The 18,987-nt window shown below is 36.9% G+C and overlaps 1 protein-coding gene across 1 annotated transcript in view; it reads right to left on the bottom strand.

Annotated features, from left to right (window-relative positions):
• Positions 1–861: 861 nt before the first annotated feature.
• LOC105035850 (1-acyl-sn-glycerol-3-phosphate acyltransferase PLS1-like) overlaps positions 862–18,987 on the bottom strand; it is a 37,553-nt gene continuing 19,427 nt past the window's right edge. Inside the window, 7 exon segments of the mRNA XM_010911558.4 lie at positions 862–1,309; positions 1,828–1,911; positions 2,104–2,193; positions 9,093–9,196; positions 9,199–9,217; positions 18,638–18,796; positions 18,898–18,975. Coding sequence (XP_010909860.2) covers positions 1,103–1,309; positions 1,828–1,911; positions 2,104–2,193; positions 9,093–9,196; positions 9,199–9,217; positions 18,638–18,796; positions 18,898–18,975 — 741 coding nt within the window. The 3' untranslated portion in view covers positions 862–1,102.

The following is an 18,987-nucleotide window of genomic DNA, read 5'->3' as shown; positions in this document are numbered from 1 at the left end:
GATATGAATTTATTATTATATTTTACAGAATTATTATTTGAGATATAATTGATGTAAAATCTTTTGAATATTATTAAAATTTTATGAAAAATTAAAATTAATTTTGATTAATTAAATTTTGAATTTAATTTATTATAAATTCATGTGTGATGTATTACTATCATTTTTTAAATACCTCACATGCTTATGAAAAAAATTCTCTATAAATATGCAATGTTTATCATAATCCGTAACTTATAAATCTCAGAACGAGGACATGACAGTAATGCTATACTAACACCAAATCAGACAAACCACCATAAAATAAAAAGAACAATGCCTGGATAGCTACATTTACTTGCGACGAACCCCGTATAAGCATGAATTTTGAAGCAATAAAACTTATTTTTAATGGTTCTTTGCCTACAGTGCCGCAGTTTAGCATTGTCAATAAGTTTTGAACAGCAAGTGCTCCCCTCATTGTTGGACAAAACCCTTGGAGGTTTTTTGAGAAGATGAAATGCTCTTACCGACCAAGGTTTTGACAGATGAAATATTCCACAAAAATACAAATGGTGCTTCCTGGAATTTGTAGGGTAGGCAGGACTTGCCATGAACAGCTTTCATGTCAATCGTCAACCTGCTGAGGCACAATTCAAGTGTTTGACAGATGGGACTCTTCTGAATAAAATATAAATTATCAGGTGAGCAGGCCATAATTCGTTTACGTCTTGCAAGTCTTCAGAAGTAGAACAAGTGGGTAGACATAAATGGATAGCTACAATCATGACAATTTAAGCCGCTGCTAACCACACATGATTCAAGTATAATAGATGACTGTACCAGTGGAAAACACACCATAAAAATGTCAACCAGGCCCAATTCATGGAAAAGAAAGAATTGATACAAATGTGAAGTGTATCCTGCTACAAATGCTTCACCCAATACCAAAATGTAGAAAATACATGAATGAAGCTTGCTGATTCCCTATATTCCTATGATGACATAAATGTGCACTTGATGGATAGCAGACATGGCTTGAATTGTGCTGATGACTAGAAGGTGCATTAAGTTGCAATTCCCTTTAGGGCTGGCTGAATCCAGCGTACGCTCCATTGAGCCTCTAATCTTTCTTTGTTCGGCTGCGTGCTGCTCTGGCCATAGTCGAACGTTCAGACTGAGAAAATAGAATAAAGACATGCATGACTACTGTGACCAGTAGTAGTCCCACTGTTGAGAATGCGACTCCTTTCCATGTCGACAACAGCGCAGACCATTTGAAGAATCTGAATGCAGCATATGACAGCAGAGATGACCAAAATGCAACCACCTGTGCCAATAAAATTATTACTTAGAAAAGGATGAAACAGCATGGAATAGGGTAAACAGCATAAGCTGGGAAACATCAAATATATCATTTCAACTGAAAATCACATATTTGTGCACTTATACTGAACCACCATAGGAACTAGACCTTTTATTATTGATTTATATGACAATTCCTACAGGAGCCTAGATTATCTTGAAATGATCAACAAATGCTTCTGCAGGTCATATGGTCACAAGTGATCATTTGCAATTGAGATTTCAGTAAGTGTTGTCATTTTCACCTTCTCCGATATTTTCTTCTAGGTGTTTTATAAAAAAAATGCTGCATGTGAAGCTGGTTCCAACTGCAGCATGTGAAAACAAATTCCAAAAACATAAAAAAGGTGGGAAAAATTCAGAACTACTGTACATGACAGACATCAAATAACACGTTTGCTTCCTCAAGTCCAGGGAAAAAAAACAAGAAGGATGTTTATCATAAAATCATTTTGTATGTAAACACAGAAAGTAATATCTTACCAGCAAAGATTTAATCGGCCGACCAATTGGTCTTAGTTCATCACCAAAAGTGCCCTCTGATATATGATCATCTAGTAAAGCATCCTGTTTGGCAGAAGAGGAAATTAAAATTTGTTGATTGAATTTGGAAAATGACGCAGTGCAGAAAAAGCAGTGACACATCTTCACATAGAAATGAAACAGAGCTCAATAGCATCGAACATTTTACCGCACAACTGAAACAGAAGTTCCTCATAAGCTCCAATTCAGCAATACAGTAACAGCACGGTAACATACCTCTGCCACAATTTTTTCTCTACACCATTGTGCTACTCCATCTGTTCGAGGCAAATCATTCATCAAATGTCGTTTCATGTGGACATGCACCTGTACATAAAGGATATCTTAGCAGGGAAAAAAAAAAGTTAAATATCAAATGTAAACTACAATAGCTCTATTCTGTTCATTGTATCAGTATGTTGACCAATATTTTTTTTTTTTTTGGGTGCAGTTGGGGGGGGGGGGGGGGGGGGTGGTGGCATGAGGGGGCAAATAGGGTTATAGATTTATTGGTCAAATAAACGAAAATTATAGTAGAGGACATTTGGCAATGCATTGATGCACAACAAGAATTTGCTCCACAATCTTGCCAAGCGCTTGAGAGGTAGCAGACAATTTCACCAAGGAATTAGTGGAGCCTAATGAAACTTCATTGTCACAAATATACAAATATAGTTCATTGGCTTAAAAATTGCAGGCTAGTTTAGCATATTGTCAAAAAAAAAAAAAAAAAAAAAAAGATTGTATGCACATATCTTAAAGTGCATTCAAATGGCAGAAAAATTAGGAATCTTGGAAGCAAGAGTGGCAATGGGAGCTAGCCACCAAAGCATATGCAACAACCTAGCTTGACATTTCAACTGAGGCACCAATAATAAGACCATACTCAAAAAGGCTAGCTAAAAGGTACTATGTGGTTTCTTAGCCTTGTATAAATATCTAATCCTCCTAGCAAATAACATGACTGTATAGGGCCTCACATACTTCCCCCATTTAAGTTCAGCATCTGCTCCAAACCAAGGATCTAATTTCACCAGCCAATCACAATCAAAATGACTGGTCATGATCAGCCCCAAAAGGGCTTTTTTGGACACATTTGGCATGGTGCTAGAACTCAAGGCAATGACCAGTAGCTAACCCAAGAGGATGATCAACTACATTGGGACTAAGACATGACCCAAACTCCTATAGGGCAGAGCAGTGGAATATTTTTCACAATGATGCATGGACGTAGAAGGCCCATGGAATTTAATGACACCACAAATAGACTAAAGCAAGTGCTGGATTTAAAGCTGGCGTTAAAGATTACAAATTGATACACATGGGCCATCAGTCAGGTCCACTTTGATATCATTTTGTAATAACCTAGGACCTTAACCAAAAAAGCTAGCCGAAATATTTTGTTTGGGTTACTTGGCCCTATATGAGTACCCAATATCTCTCGAGTGCACAATCGATGTGGGACCAAACACACCTGCATAAGTACCCAATATCTCACAAAGACTATGACTTTCATTCACAATAATTGTGCACCTTTAATGTTAATGTAAGAAGAAAGATGTGATAAAGGCTAGATGAAGAACATTAGTCAAAGATTCATGTCCTAATCAACTGGAAACATTAGAACTAGCGAACATCAAATTGGAAGCCTAAGTATCAATACCAATGGAAAGATGCTACAATGGTATGGGAGGATTTGAATCTTGAATCAAAGGATGCAATCAAACCGTTGAAGTCAAGTATAGGAAGATATGACATCAACGGTGCTACAAATTTGCTTTTCTTTATTAACATATGCTCCCTGGAAGCACATTATAAGACACCAACTTAGTCCAACACTTAGATCTATTGAATGAGAGTGGGGCTGTCATCCAAGAAAGTCTTTTACAACTGCAAATATTCTAGAAGAAAATGTGTGGAAAGTACAGGAGGAAAAGGAAAAAAAAAAAAAAAAAGAAAGGTTTTATTGGGCAGCCAAAACAATTGTTACTTAACTGAAGGGCAAAATGATCTTTTGGCACTTCGATAAGTAGCCAACTCAAATCTGCATCTCTTGTTTTAACAAACACTAATAGTTGGGTGTATGTGAACAGTAACAGAAGCATGATTTTGATCAAGTGGGCCAAAGATAGAAACTAATTTATGATCCTTTAATATGCTTAAGCTTGAAAAAGTAAACAGCCACACAGAGTAGCAAAATAATAAGATTCAATGATAAATTTAAGATGTCTTCCCATAAAAGACAGGGCTCTCAGACCTTGATATACCTAGAAAGAGGTGAAACAAAATGAGGAGGAGATTCTACTAGTTTGTATGCATTATCGAGAAGGGAGTCAAAAGACAAAATGTCATATGCTTGAAAATAAATGATAAAAAAAGCAGAAAAGGAGGTATAACTCTTGAAACTTTTAAACGATTTAAAGAAATTGTTGATATTCAAAAGCTGAACTCAAACATGGTTACTTGATTTTGGATACAGGCCTATAACCATATTATGTTTGGATGGGCATCCCTCATTAACTTGTACACTAGCGGTTGATGTTAATAGTGAATAACCTAATTTGTGTCCAAAAAAAAAAAAAAAATTGTGGGGGACCCGTTTGAATATACATGGCAATTCTGAACTCCATTAAAATAACTGCCCATATTTGACATCTGCAAGGATTTAAGGAATGCATTAGAGGGGAAGGCTCATCATGCTTCCTTTGGTAATCAACTCCAAAATTTAATGAGGCAAGCCTCCTTTTGATTATTTTGACAAAAACCATGCATACAAACTCCCTAATTTTATGAGGATGACTAGTGTCCCTCAACCTCTTGGTTCTGCTGGTGTCAGCATACAAACATGCTCATTTCTAGGGTCATTTTTGCAATGATCCTCATTTTAATGCTGATCTTTAATCCCACTACTTATTGTAGATAATTTCTTTTTGTTTATTAGGAGTGAGAGAGTTTTCATATCAAGGAATTTTCATATCAAGGAAAGGGTGGCTTTAACAAGCTACCATTCCCTTTTTCTTTCATTTTTTTTGTTCAAACCAGCCAAGCGTCTTTAGAAGAAGCTTTACTTCGTTTAGGATTTGATGTTTTTTTTGGTAAACTGTACTTTATTTTTTCTAAAACATGTTGCACTCAATATGGTTATTCTCTTCTTCTTGTTCACAGACTCAACCCTGCCCGCCAGAGAATCCAATGTAGTTATCTATTTGGTCATAGATTCAATCAAATCTCTCTAGACTATATTAAATGAAATGTCCCTTCATTTGTCTAGGCCTTTGTTTCACAGGCTTGGCACCTGACCTCCCTCGTCTGATTTAACTGAAAACTTTATTATATGATCAACATAGGTAGTTTTGAAAAGAAAATCCCACTAATGCACTTTTGCAAACCAGAACCTCTCTACCCTATCTCTTGCAACTCTTCAAAAAGAAAATCAATTATAGAACAATTTAACTTCTCCAAGTTTTATCGTCAGGCATCTACCATCCTCTAAAAGTTTCATGCATGCATTGACATGTCTATTCTCTATCTCTAATTTCCCCATAAGTTAGAGTCTGGATATCTTTCCCTCCTGCAATCCATCTTTTCATAATTCTTTCTCCAACTTCGAGAAAATGCTTCATATAGGAAAATCATTTCCATCTATTTCTTAATTCCTACTAAGCTATGTCTTAGAACTCTTGAAAGGTCAAAATTGTGAGTTGTGTCTTTTTCTTTTGCAGCTCTTTTGTGGGGTTATGCAGTTTCCTCTTCCAAACATAACAAATTCTTAACATGACTAAGAAATAGGAGATGAAAGATGTCTGCCTTCCTCTCCCTCTTTCTCAACAAAATAATACTCAGTCTATTTAATTAGGGAAGAAAATTAAGGCCTTATGTCCTTTTCTTTTGCTTATAAAATATCACTAATCTTATTAAAAGATGTGATGTATAAAAATGAATCTTCCATTTTTTGTGATCTACCTTTGGATTTTGAGTTTATTCCATCTTTTTATTAGATGATTGGTGATGATCAATAATGATTTTTTAATCAAAATTCAGGTCACAGGTTGTTAGAATTGTGCTTAGTTAATAAATCCTTATATAGGAAGGACATATTTAGTATGTCTCTACACTTAGTATATCTCTAAACATAGTATGTACTTACTTTCCAAGTATGTACATCTTTCCTTATGTACTTGTTTCTCATCTATTTAAAGAGATGGAATCTCATTAATGAATTGAATTTTTTTTGAACTTTTCTTTTCAACATGGTATCAAAGCGATTACCGCACCCTCTCCACAGTCCTAGCCCTCCGTTGCCCCTCCTTCTGCAGCAATCCTTCCCACAGCAGCCCATGTCGCAGCCCCTCCTCTTCGCCGGCAACCTTCAAAGCCCTGGCCTCACCAAGGTTTCAACTTTCTTCTCAAAAATCCTACCTGTCTCCTCTCTTCTCAAAGTCTTTTCAACCACCGCCGCCGCCACTTTCCATCTCCTCGTCAGCCTTCTTTATCACCCTTTTCCTCCATTGTTAGAGATCTCTGACGATGGTTGCCTTTGGTTCTTGCTGAAACCCTAGCCACCACCTTGGACTTTGGATTCTTGTCCTTGCTGGATCCTTATTGCTGTAGTCCTAAAATCAATCTGTTCACGCTATAGCAATTCATCCTTTGCCATCTTGAAGGTCTGATTAATACTTCTGCTTATTGTTTCCTGAAATCTTCTTATGATTCTACAAGATTGGCTAAAGGACTTTCTGTGCATCCCGAGCAATCTGTTCTTGGACAAATCAACATAGGTTCCTTTCCTATGCCATGCAAAAATCCTTTAGCTGTCTTTCTGGCTAACTACTAATCATGGAAGTAATACACTGCCCATGATTTCTCTGACTGTCGTGTAAAGGTATGCTTCCTTCCCTCTTTTACCATCTGGCTGTCTGCTTGTTTCGATCCTCCTCTCCAACTGCTATGGCATCCTTAAATCACAACAAACAACTTTCGACACCTCTAACTCTCAATTCTGATGCTACGACAAGGAATCTAACAGCGACTACCGAGGTTCATGAATTCGGTACCGAAAGTAATGCCAGCTGACCGACTGTACGGATCGGTATGGATCCGTACTGGACCAGACCGGTGCAAACCGACATAAGGAAATGAAGCGAATCGAGAGGAAAAGAGAAAAATAGAGAGGGGAGAAAAAAAAGAGGGAAAGCCATCGAAGAGGCCATCGGATGACCTTCGACTGGCCGCTGTGGTCGTCGGACGGCGCAATCCATGCGCACGGTGCTGCGGACGTGAAACAAAGGCGACGACCCTATTTCACGGGATTTTTTAAAAAAATCCAAAACAATGAGTGAAGCTAAAAAACCCATTATCGGCTTCACTATTTTGGAATTTTTTTTAAAAAAAATAAGTGAAGCCAGCAAATCGAGTGCCAGCTTCACTATTCGTCATCTTTTTTAAAAAAAACGATGAAAGAACAGGGGCTATGTTTCGTGGCCACGGCTCCACCCCCGCAGTTTCCTCCGCTCAATGGCCCCAACGGCCACCCAACAAGCTCCGACCGCCCCTCCGTCGGCTGTACCTCCCTCCGGTACATCGCTTTCCCCTCTCTCTTTCTTGCTCGTTTAAAAGTCCTATCGGACGATGGTCGAGCCGCGGAGGCTGCTGTGGCCCTCCGACAGCATCTGCTCTCTTCCTCTCCTCTCTCCCTCTCTTTCTCCCTCGACACCAGCATGTGCTGCTTTCCAAACCGAAATCATCCTGATTTCCTGCTGGTCCAGTTCGACACGCCCCAAACCAACTGATTTGGGACAGTTCTAAAAATCTTGGTGACTACAATAAAGCTCAATGGCCCTAACTACCTTTTGTAGGCCCATCGTTCAAACTATTTGTTAGTGCCCAACAAAAGGTGCGACATTTGATTGAAGATCCTCAAAATTTCAAAGATCCTATCTATGATGACTGACTGGCTAATGACTATTGTATTATGTCATGGTTGTTGAATAGCATGGAGGAAAAGATTAGTACTGGTGTCATGTTCCTAAAGATGGCTAAATAAATCTCATACACCCTCAAAAAGATGCTCTGATGAACAAGACCATCATCACACCATTCACTCCGTCATCTGAGCAATGAACTGATATTTTGACTAAATCTCTATCTTTTGATATTTTCAACTTTATGTGTAACAAGCTGGGCATGTTTAATGTATATGCTCCAACTTGAAGGGGAGTGTTAGAATTGTGCTTATTAAGTTCTTATATAGGAAGGATATATTTAGTATGTCTCTAAACTTAGTATATCTCTAAACATGGTATGTACTTGCTTTTTAAGTATGTACTTCTTTCCTTATATACTTGTTTCTCATCTATTTAAAGAGATGAGATCTCATTAATGAATTGAATTCCTTTTGAGCTTGTCCTTTCAACACAGGGGATTGATTTCAGTATAAAATGACATTAAACTGATGCATGATAACTCCAAGATCTATAGTATTAGAACTTTGATGAAGGCTTATGATTAAGATTTTAATGGTAAACATATGGTAGCAAGTAAAGAATAACTTAAAGCTTAAAACATATGAACAATAGCATAAGTTTTAAGACTGAAGGGAGGAGAATAGAGATAGGAGGAAGCACACTTAACCCATAATCTTAGTAACTCAGGACTTCTGCAACCCAATAAATACCAAAAGGACCACTGAGCACTAGTCCAACTCAAAATAGGGAACTAAGACAAATACTAAATAAAGAACAAACCAACATACAGTAGAATCTAGAAGTAACATAATTTCTTTTTCCTTCTCCATCAACTAGGTTTTCCAAAGAGACATTAATAACATAGAAGATGTAGATGGCTTTAACTTTGGGTCCATACAGATTTATGTGTTTCTATAGAACGTCTGCATAAGATGCTTCTCTCCGTCCATTCCTCTTAACCACAAAATAAAACATTCTACACTCCTTTCACTTCAGTGACAAACATGTAACTTGAAATATGCATATATGTGCATCCATCATGTGCAATTGTACAAAGCCATGTTATCAAATCTCATCCTTTTGCTTTCTTTCAAATAATCTGAGACAAATATTAGCATGAACACCAACTCCAGTTACATACATCCACATCAAGATTGGTAGACTAAATGCAACGATATAAAGGATTTCCAATAAATTATGGATGATCCAAATATAAGCCAATAAGGGAAAAAAACTTAGCAACAATGAATCTGCAATGCTTACCACTGAAGACTGCCCTTTCAAAATTCTAAGCATCGTAGGTGAAGGCTGATCTTTAGGAATAGCTATAGTTACATCATATATGGCTGGGACAAAAGCGTGCATGATATTACAGCTGAAACAAAGCCCTGAAAGTTATTAAGAAAAAAATTGTAAAAATACCACTATTTCAATTTGAATTATAAAAATAAATCTACATGCCAATCTCATAAACTATTGGGAAGGAAGAGATTATTGTGCAATGCTCAGCATTCTTTTGTCGCACAAACTTATAACCATAATAATTTTATAATTGCAAAAAAGAGTAAAAGGTAAGTTTTATGTATGAGGAAGATTTGAAAGAAAAAAACTCTGAATGATGAAGACTTTATTGTGTCTAAAGTTGTAATCCAATTCTTATTTTTTGCGAAGGATGAACTCAGTTATTGCTGCATCATTTAACCAAAGGAGAAAAAAAAAAGAGCTTGCATGAAGATTTAAGATTTACATAACCAGGCAACTATGTCAACCAGCTAGGTCTATATAAAACAGCGAATAATTGTGGCCCTATTAGAGTGCCTAATTGTTGGGTTCTGGTGGCACAGTGGAAAGACTAGATGTTTAAAATTTTCATTCAAAATACCTGACATACCGAAATCCTAATGCCCAGGAATCCTTGACTATAGCAATCAAAGTATAATTAAAATAAACTTAGATAAGAAGAATATCTGTAATGCTTATCCCAATTCCAGCAAAGCTTCCATCAGGCGCCCAAATGTTCGCCCTCCAACGGTGATCCACACAGAAACTGATCCAAGAACAGTGCTCCTTGAACCTTGCTTCAAGAGTTCTAGCCTCTAGAACCCGACTAGCCTTGTATCGATCAGATTTCTTCAAGAACCTGACTCGACCCTCTTAGAACCTTCTCTGAACTTTTGAATTCCCTCCTTTAGGATCTTCCCCACCCTTGTCTGGACCTGATTAGGCTTTGTCTTAAATACCAAAGCCTTGTCCTAAAACTAGGATGGGTTGTAAGAAAGAAAAAGAAGCAGAGAGATGAAATTGGAAAGCTTTTTTTGAATGCCTCGGACACCCAGCGTGCAAGCCCTTTTATAAGCATCAGAGAGGCGCCTAAAAGAAAGAACACGTCCATCTTAAAAGCCGTATGTAATCTACGTATCAGGTTATTTAAGAGTCTTCAGACAGAAGGACTTTATCACCTTGATACGTCGATCAAATTTCTCACCCGCGTGCGCGTCTGAGGAGGATACTTTCATGTCCCATCTCAAATCAGAAAAATCCAAAACTTGCCACATGGTAAGAGGATTTAATTCTGATTTCAAAACATCAGATAAGGAAAGGGGAGATGCCTCCTTCAGAAGGATTTAAATTCACGTCCATCCACCCTCTTTTCTTATCACCGCACGTGTGCGCACAAGGGGTCGCTTCTGGCATCCATTTGACCATGAGATATATCTGAAAAAATTCCAAATAAATATCCATAGAAAAGTAGATCAAATAAGGAACGTTATCTAATAGGTGGCATTCCATTTAAATCAAAAGTTGATCGACAAAAGGACTGTCTAATGCGAGGAGACGGGTTAGTCCAAATCTGCGCACGCGCTGCCTTGATTTCTTTCCAAGCTTATCTCCACGCATAAATTCCAGCATAAATTCCAAAAAAAATCCATCTCATACATTGAGATGTGTGCAAGAGGATGGAGGACGATGTGGGCTGCCACACGCATCTTAAAACCAAAGCAGGACTCTTCTGCTTCTCATCATGCCAAGACATGCACGCCCGCTCCCTTTTGCGCACCAAGAGTCCAACCAAGCTTGGACTCTTGGTTAGGACGCCCCACAAGGCAATGTGGCTCCTTCCAAAGCAGCCACACCCTGATCCAAACTCAAATTAGTCTACGGCTCAATTTGGTTTGATCAAAAAGAAAGATTCGAACCGAATCTGAATCCAATTCAAAAAGCTAGAATTTTTACACGTGCTAGCATGCTTACCGAAAATCCTAATTGGATCCAAAATTCCAATCAACCTTATTAAAAGGATCTTTGGTCAATTTTTTTATATGTGTGACCCATTGGGTTCCACATCTAGCCAGTAGTAGGTCCGGATGCAAGTTGACCTAGTTTGATTAGATTCCTAATCGATTAAAGTCTAAAACGAGCTAATCCGAATTCAACAATTAAAATATTTTCTAATTGGCGATTGAATTAAACTCTTTAATTCGATCAAACCTATAAGTCAAGATTAACGTCTCAAAAGATATGAAATTTGATAGAAATACCAAACATACCCTTCAGTGGCAAGTTACTGTACAATTCAATCCTTCGATCATCTCTGCATCCCGAATATGTTCATGAGTATGAAATTATGTCAAACTCAAATATATATTCATATCGATTCTCTATCAATCAGTGATGATTCCAATGATAAAGTATTAGAAACTCTTTCTAATCTCCATCCCACTTTTGGCCAAAAGATTTTTTCGAGTCATCTAGTGATGAAAATTCATAAGATGCCATCTCTTCTTACTAGGAGTGATCGATTCTATGTTGATCGACTCACAATCTTCGTACATACTTCACCATATCCAGAACATTCTGTACATATCTTAATGCCATGCTTGGGTATGAACCAAAACATGAATTCATATGCACAATTCTATGATAATCTCAGGTCTAAGGATCACTTGCACAACTTTCACTTAGAGAACCATCTTTTGACATGCAAATAAGGCTTACATAAGATATTCTCTATCGACGAGTCAACTCAGTGGACTCATTTCCAAATGAGCACCCATATTCTTGTATTAGTATCCCTACACAAGTGGCTAGTGAAATCAACCATCCTCTCCATCAAGCATACATAGGATGTGCCAATCTTTTCGAAATATTGATCTCCGACTCAATATTCCCACGATCAGAAATATTTAAAATTAGAATTTTAGGATTTTAGATCTCACAGGCATGACCCATTCATGTCTCCTAAAACCATTACTCTAATCTTTGGAATTCATCAATCTTAAACATAGTAAAATGCGGCTAAAATGATGAATCAAGTGCTCATATTATTATCAAATAAAAAATATCACTACATGAGTTGGAAGTTTACAAAAAAAATTTTATCACATCATACATGCGATTGACTTGTAGGGCATTCTTCTTTCAATCTCTCACTTGCACTAAAGGCGATCGCCTTTGTATTTCAATCCCATACAATCAAGATGATGATCAAATAGCTGTTGTGGTATGGCCTTAGTGAATGGATCTACTATATTGTTCTTAGTGTCTACTCATTCAAGGACAGCATCTTGTCATTTTACAATTTCTCAAATGAAATAGAAGCGTCTGAGGATGTGCTTGGATCTTTAATGAAACCTAGGTTCCTTAGCTTGAATAACGGCCCGTGTTATCACAATAGTGGCACCGGTCCTTCAATTTCAAGAATGACTCCTAATTCCATGATGAACTTCTTCATCCAGACAACTTTCTTAGCGGCTTCACTAGCAGCGATGTACTCTACCTCAGTGGTTGAGTCAGCTACTATCGACTGTTTAGAACTCTTCCAACCCACTGCTCCATTTAGGATAAACACATCCTGAAATCGACTTGCTATCATCGGGATCAAATTGAAAACTAGAATCTGTATATCCCTCTAGTTTCAACTTTGACCCTCCAAATATTAGAAAAACATCTTTAGTTCTCCTTAGGTACTTAAGAATATTTTTCATAGCTTTTCAATAATCTTTCCCTGGATCAGCTTGAAATCTACAAGCTATGCCTAAAGCATAAGCTACATCAGGCCTGGTACATAGCATAGCATATATTATTGATCCCATAGCCGAAGCATAAGGGATTTCACTCATTCTCTTCCTCTCCTCTGGTATCTTAGGACACATTTTTTTGGAGAGACGTATGCCATGACTTACAGGCAAGTAACCTCTTTTACTTGCTCCATGTTGAATCTCTTCAACACGATATCTATGTACTGAGATTGGGACAAATCTAGCATCCTCTTAGATCTATCTCTCTAGATCTTTATACCCAGTATATAGGATGCTTCACCCAAATCTTTCATCGAAAACTTATTCGATAGCCAAGTTTTGATCGATTGGATCATTGAGATATTATTTCCAATGAGCAGTTTGTCAACGACATACAAAATCAAGAAAACAATAGCACTCCTACTTGTCTTCTTATACACGTATGGTTCATCCTCATTTTTGATAAAGCCAAACTCTTTGACTATCATATCAAATCGAATGTTCCAGCTCCTTGAAGCCTACTTCAATCCATAGATGAATTTTTTTAGCTTACATACTTGATTTGCCTTCCCACTTGAGACAAATCCCTCTGAGTCATATAAACCTCTTCCTCAAGATTACCGTTGAGAAAAGAGGTCTTGACATCCATTTATCAGATGTCATAATCATAGTATGCAGCCATAGTAAGTAAAATTCGGATGGACTTGAGCATAGCCATCGGTGAGGTTTCATCATAGTCATTTCCTTGTTTTTGTCTGAAACCCTTTGCCACCAATCTAGCTTTGTATATTTTCACTTGGCCATCTGCTCCGTTCTTCTTGAAGACCCACTTGCATCCTATTGGGGTTATACCCTCAGGCGCATCAACCAAAGTCCACACTTGATTAGTGTACATGGAGTCCATTTTAGATTTCATGACTTCCAGCCATCTGTCTAAATCTCTACTCATGATAGCTTCCAAATAGATCAATAGATCATCATCTTGAATGATATTGATTGAATTATCATTTTCAACGATAAAATCATATCTCAAAGGTAATTGATGGACTCTGTCTGACCTTCGGAGAGAAGATGTATATAGTGGATGTACCTAATCCTTGGATACTTCTGGTTGAGGATCTCCTTGTGATCCAACCATAGGCATTTCTAGATTGGTTTGCCGGTCTTGAACTTCCAGTTTAATATTCCTCCCACTGCCTCCTTGGATGAATTCATTTTTCAAGAAAGTGACATACTTGCTAACAAATACTTTTTATTCAGTAGGATGGTAGAAGTAGTATCCATTAGTTTCCTTAGGATACCTTACAAACCTGCACTTGTCTGATCTAACACTAAGCTTATATCCAAAGATATTTTTGACATAAACAGGACAGCCCCGAATCTTAAGATGTTTAAGATTAGGCTTCCTTCCCTTTCATATCTCATATAATGTACTAGTAACAAACTTTGAAGGCACCCTGCTCCATATGTATGAGGCAGTTTCTAAGGCATATCCCCAGAATGATACTGAAAGATCTGTGAAGCACATCATGGATCACACCATATCCATCAAAATGTGATTCCTCCATTCTGCTACATCATTTAGCTGTGGTGTATAAGGAGAAGTCCATTCAGAGAAAATACCATAATTCTTAAGATGATCAAAAAATTCACTAGATAAGTACTCACTTTCTCGATCAGATCAAAGAACCTTGATACCTTTTTCAATTTGTTTCTCAACCATACTTTGATACTCCTTGAACTTATCAAAAGCTTCAGATTTATATTTCATAAAATATACATATCCGAACCTTAATAGATCATCCGTAAAAATGATAAAATAGGAATATCCTCCTCTGACCTGAGTTATCATCAGCCCACATATATCTGAATGTACTAGGACTAACAGCTCTTTTGCCCTGTCTCCATGTCCAGAAAATAGAGTCTTGGTCATCTTACCTATAAGTCAAGATTCACAAGTTCTCAATGATTCATAATCATATAAATCAAAGAACTCTTTTTTTGTATAACTTGTTTATCCTTGACTCACTAATATGACTAGGCGGCAATGCCAGATATATGTAATATTCACATCTTCTCTCTTTCTTTTCATATTTCTATCAATATGAAAAATATTTTCATTGAGTGCTAAAATTAAAAGATTGTTATCAATATAACCACTACCATAAAATTCATTAGAAAAAGAAATGGAGCAACCATTGCCCATTAACTTTATTTCATAACTTTGTTTTAATAACAAAGATACAGAAATAATATTTCTAATGACCTTAGGCATGTAATAATGGTCTTTTAATTCTAAAATTTTACCTTTGACATACAAGTTTCTACAGTCTCTGTGTTAATGGACTCTCCACTTGCGCCATAAAGCTCAAAATCACCTCTTTTCAAACCTCTAATATTCTGTAGTTGCTGTAATGAATTGCATATATGCGATCCATCGACAATATCCAATACCCAAGTATCAGAGTCTGACGCACTCAATGAACAATAGGTCTGTATCATATACACATCTTTTGGTGCAACACTTGCACCCTGCTTCAAGCTTGCAAGATAATTCTTGCAATTATTCTTTCTATATCCTAACTTGCCACAAAAATAATAGATAATATCGATGGGGACACCTTTTGCCTTCTTTTTATTATTGACCGAACCAGGGTCAAGATATTCCAGATCATCGGAGACCTATGCGAATCTAATTCGCAAGTCCCTCAACCAGTCCACATTATATGAATCGGTCAACATATTTTCATTTATGGTATTATGCAATGAGAATAAAGAAGCCATAATACAGAATTGAATCTACATAAATTAAGAACAATAGTATAAACAGATTACTCATGTTTGACATGTATAACTAGATGAGGTCTTTTATTCTAGTTATTATTTCTACTATTTTATCATATACCATAGCCTTCTTTATGATAGACGAGAAAATCCTAAATTGATTTTTTAGTGGGATTGAGATCCTAATCCCTCAATGAAGCCTCGTGGATATCACAACAAATCTCAATGAGTTCAAAGGTTGAAAATCCTATCCAATTGCATCTCATGCAATTCTCAACATAATCCTTGCCTCTAAAAACACTCAGCCTTGTAGATATCACAACAAACTAGTATTTTCTAGTTAAGTCAGACCCTTTATTTCCATACAGCCATATCTGAAAAATACAGCCCTTATAGATATCACAACAAAGCAACATATCCAAATATACCACAAAGTATGTAATATGTACCAAGACAACCCCACATCAATTTTCATAGCAAGCCTTGTGGATATCACAACAAACCTACAATGATCTTTGACAGGATATTGACTAGGCATAAAGGAAGGCATATATAGTGTTCAAAAATACTGAACAACCTTTATTCAAGATTCGAACTAATCCAATTGATCAAGAAAGTGTTAAAATTGGTGGGGATCCCCCATTGCTTTCCTTAAACACCAATAAATTAGTCAGATTAGCGAACAGAACCAATTAAAGAACCACCGCACTTGAAACACTCTTTAGACACTAATTAATTAATCGGTTCAAAAAATTGATCAGCTACTAGTTCATAATACTACGACTTAATATGATTTTTTATGAGGGCTTTAATGGTCTCATGCACATCCTAATTTAACCAATCATAATAATGCATTATTATAGTTGTATCATAATAATCATGACAACTAATCATTAAATCAATGCATTTAATCATATCTCATGATCATAATCATGATATCATACAACTAAACATATCTCTAAAATGTATTAAAATGATCAAAATCATAACTTCAAGCATCTAAACATATCTCTAAGATATATCAAGATTTGGATGTTCAATTGGGTTCAACCATTGATCCGATTTGAACCAAACCAAAAACCCTAACTTGATCACAATCAAGACAACATTCCAAGCTTTGATTGTATAAATCAATATAGGCTCTGATACTACTGTTGGATTTCAGTGGTGCAGCAGAAAGGCTAGATGTTTAAAATTTTCATTCAAAACACCTGACACACTGAAACCCTAATACCCAGAAACCCTTGACTATAGCAATCAAAGTATAATTAAAATAAACTTGGATAAGAAAAATACCTATAACGCTTATCCCAATTCCAGCAGAGCTTCCATTAGGCGCCCAAGTGTTCGCCCTTCAACGGTGATCCACACAGAAACTGATCCAAAAACAGTGCTCCTTGAACCTTGCTTCAAGAGTTCTAGCCCTTAGAACTCGACTAGCCTTGTATCGATCAAGTTTCTCCAAGAACCTGACTCGACCATCTTAGAATCTACTCTGGACTTTTGAATTCCCTCCTTTAGGACCTTCCCCACCCTTGTCTGGACCTGATTAGGCTGTTTTAAATACCAAAACCTTATCCTAAAACTAGGATGGATTGTAAGAAAGAAAGGGAAGCAGAGAGATGAAATTGGAAAGCTTTTTCTGAATGCCTCGGACACCCAGTGCGCAACCCTTTTATAAGCATCAGAGGGGCACCTAAAAGAAAGGACACGCCCATCTTAAAAGCCATATGTGGTCTACGTATTAGGTTATTTAAGAGTCTTCAGACAGAAGAACTTTATCATCCTGATATGTCGATCTGATTTCTCACCCGCGCAAACATCCGAGGAGGGATACTTTCACGTCCCATCTCAAATCAAAAAAATCCAGAACTTGCCATGTGGTAAAAAGATTTAATTCTGATTTCAAAACATCAGATAAGGAGAGACACCTCCTTCAGAAGGATTTAAATTTACGTCCGTCCACCCTCTTTTCTTATCACCGCACTCGCGCACATAAGGGGTCGCTTCTGGCATCCATTTGACCGCGAGATATATTTGAAAAAATTCCAGATAAATATCCATATAAAAATAGATCAAATGAGGAACGTTATCTGATAGGTGGCATTCCATTTAAATCAAAAGTTGATCAGCAGAAGGACTCTCTAATGCGAGGAGACGTGTTAGTCCAAATCTGCGTGTGCATTGCACCAATCGCATGTATGATGCGATGAAACTTTTTTTTTTATAAACTTCCAACTCATGTAGTGACATTTTTTATTTGACAATAAAATGAGGCACTTGATTCACTAATAACATGTGTGATCTACATCATGTCGTAGTGAGACTCTAGGGCTTTCCTTTGGACAAACTTGCATGTGAATATGTAGACCAAAATTGTTTAGGAGAAATAGCTACAAAACAGGATACTGCATAGAGAGATATCAAGTATTAATTAAAGAAGATTTTTTTTTTAATGAATACAGTAGATATACCGTTAACGATCACACGCTTGAGCATTGGTCAATGGTGCCCTACGACGTCACCTGAAAATGTTGATCTTAAAATACTTGATTTTAGAGAAATATAATGTACCATATGTATTCACCTTACTTCACAAAGAAGTTTTATTTTTCTGTTTTTTTTTTCCAAACATGGTATGAAGGCTAGTTTTATTTTCATTACTTATCATGCACATGTATCACCATATGTCAAAATTTATCTCATATCTATGCTTTAAAATTTTCATGTTTGACACCACTATCCTCGTCATCATGCAACAACCATATCCATCTCAACCAAAAAATTGAGTAATGAATCATTTTGCACATGCAATTAGCTAAGCCATTTGAGAAAGCCATTCCAACTAATTTAGGATAAGGTATATAAAACAACCTGGGCAATCATCTGGCAAGTTTCAAGTTTCTCAAACAAACAGATGAACCTAGAAGAAGAAAACAAGGAAGAAGGAAACCATATGCTTAATTAAAAACTTTTTAAAAAAATCAAAGTTGTCAAATGTTTAACCTTGGTTCGGGGTATTAGAACATTTCTCGGGGTAGGCAAACCCTGCGAAGCTGCATATTCTTGTGCTGCTAAAAGCTTTGCCAGGGTAAAGTGAGTCCCCTCAACAAAAAGAGCCAGCCAAAATGGCCTGGGGAAATCCCTGAACCGTTGCAGACCTAACTGCATGATACAACCATGTACGCAAAATCAAGAGGAAGAAAGAAAAAGATCACCACAGAGGCAGAGGCACAGACTTGGATTCATCAGCAAGTAAATAATACCTTTAGTGTATTCTCATCCTTGGCCCAGCTTCTTTCCAGGAATAGATATTCAGCAAACCACATCGACCAACCAATAACCTGCATGGCGGT

This window comes from Elaeis guineensis, chromosome 15 (assembly GCF_000442705.2).
Source record: "Elaeis guineensis isolate ETL-2024a chromosome 15, EG11, whole genome shotgun sequence".
Classification (NCBI taxonomy): Eukaryota; Viridiplantae; Streptophyta; class Magnoliopsida; order Arecales; family Arecaceae; genus Elaeis; species Elaeis guineensis.
This window is presented reverse-complemented; position numbering and strand designations above follow the sequence as displayed.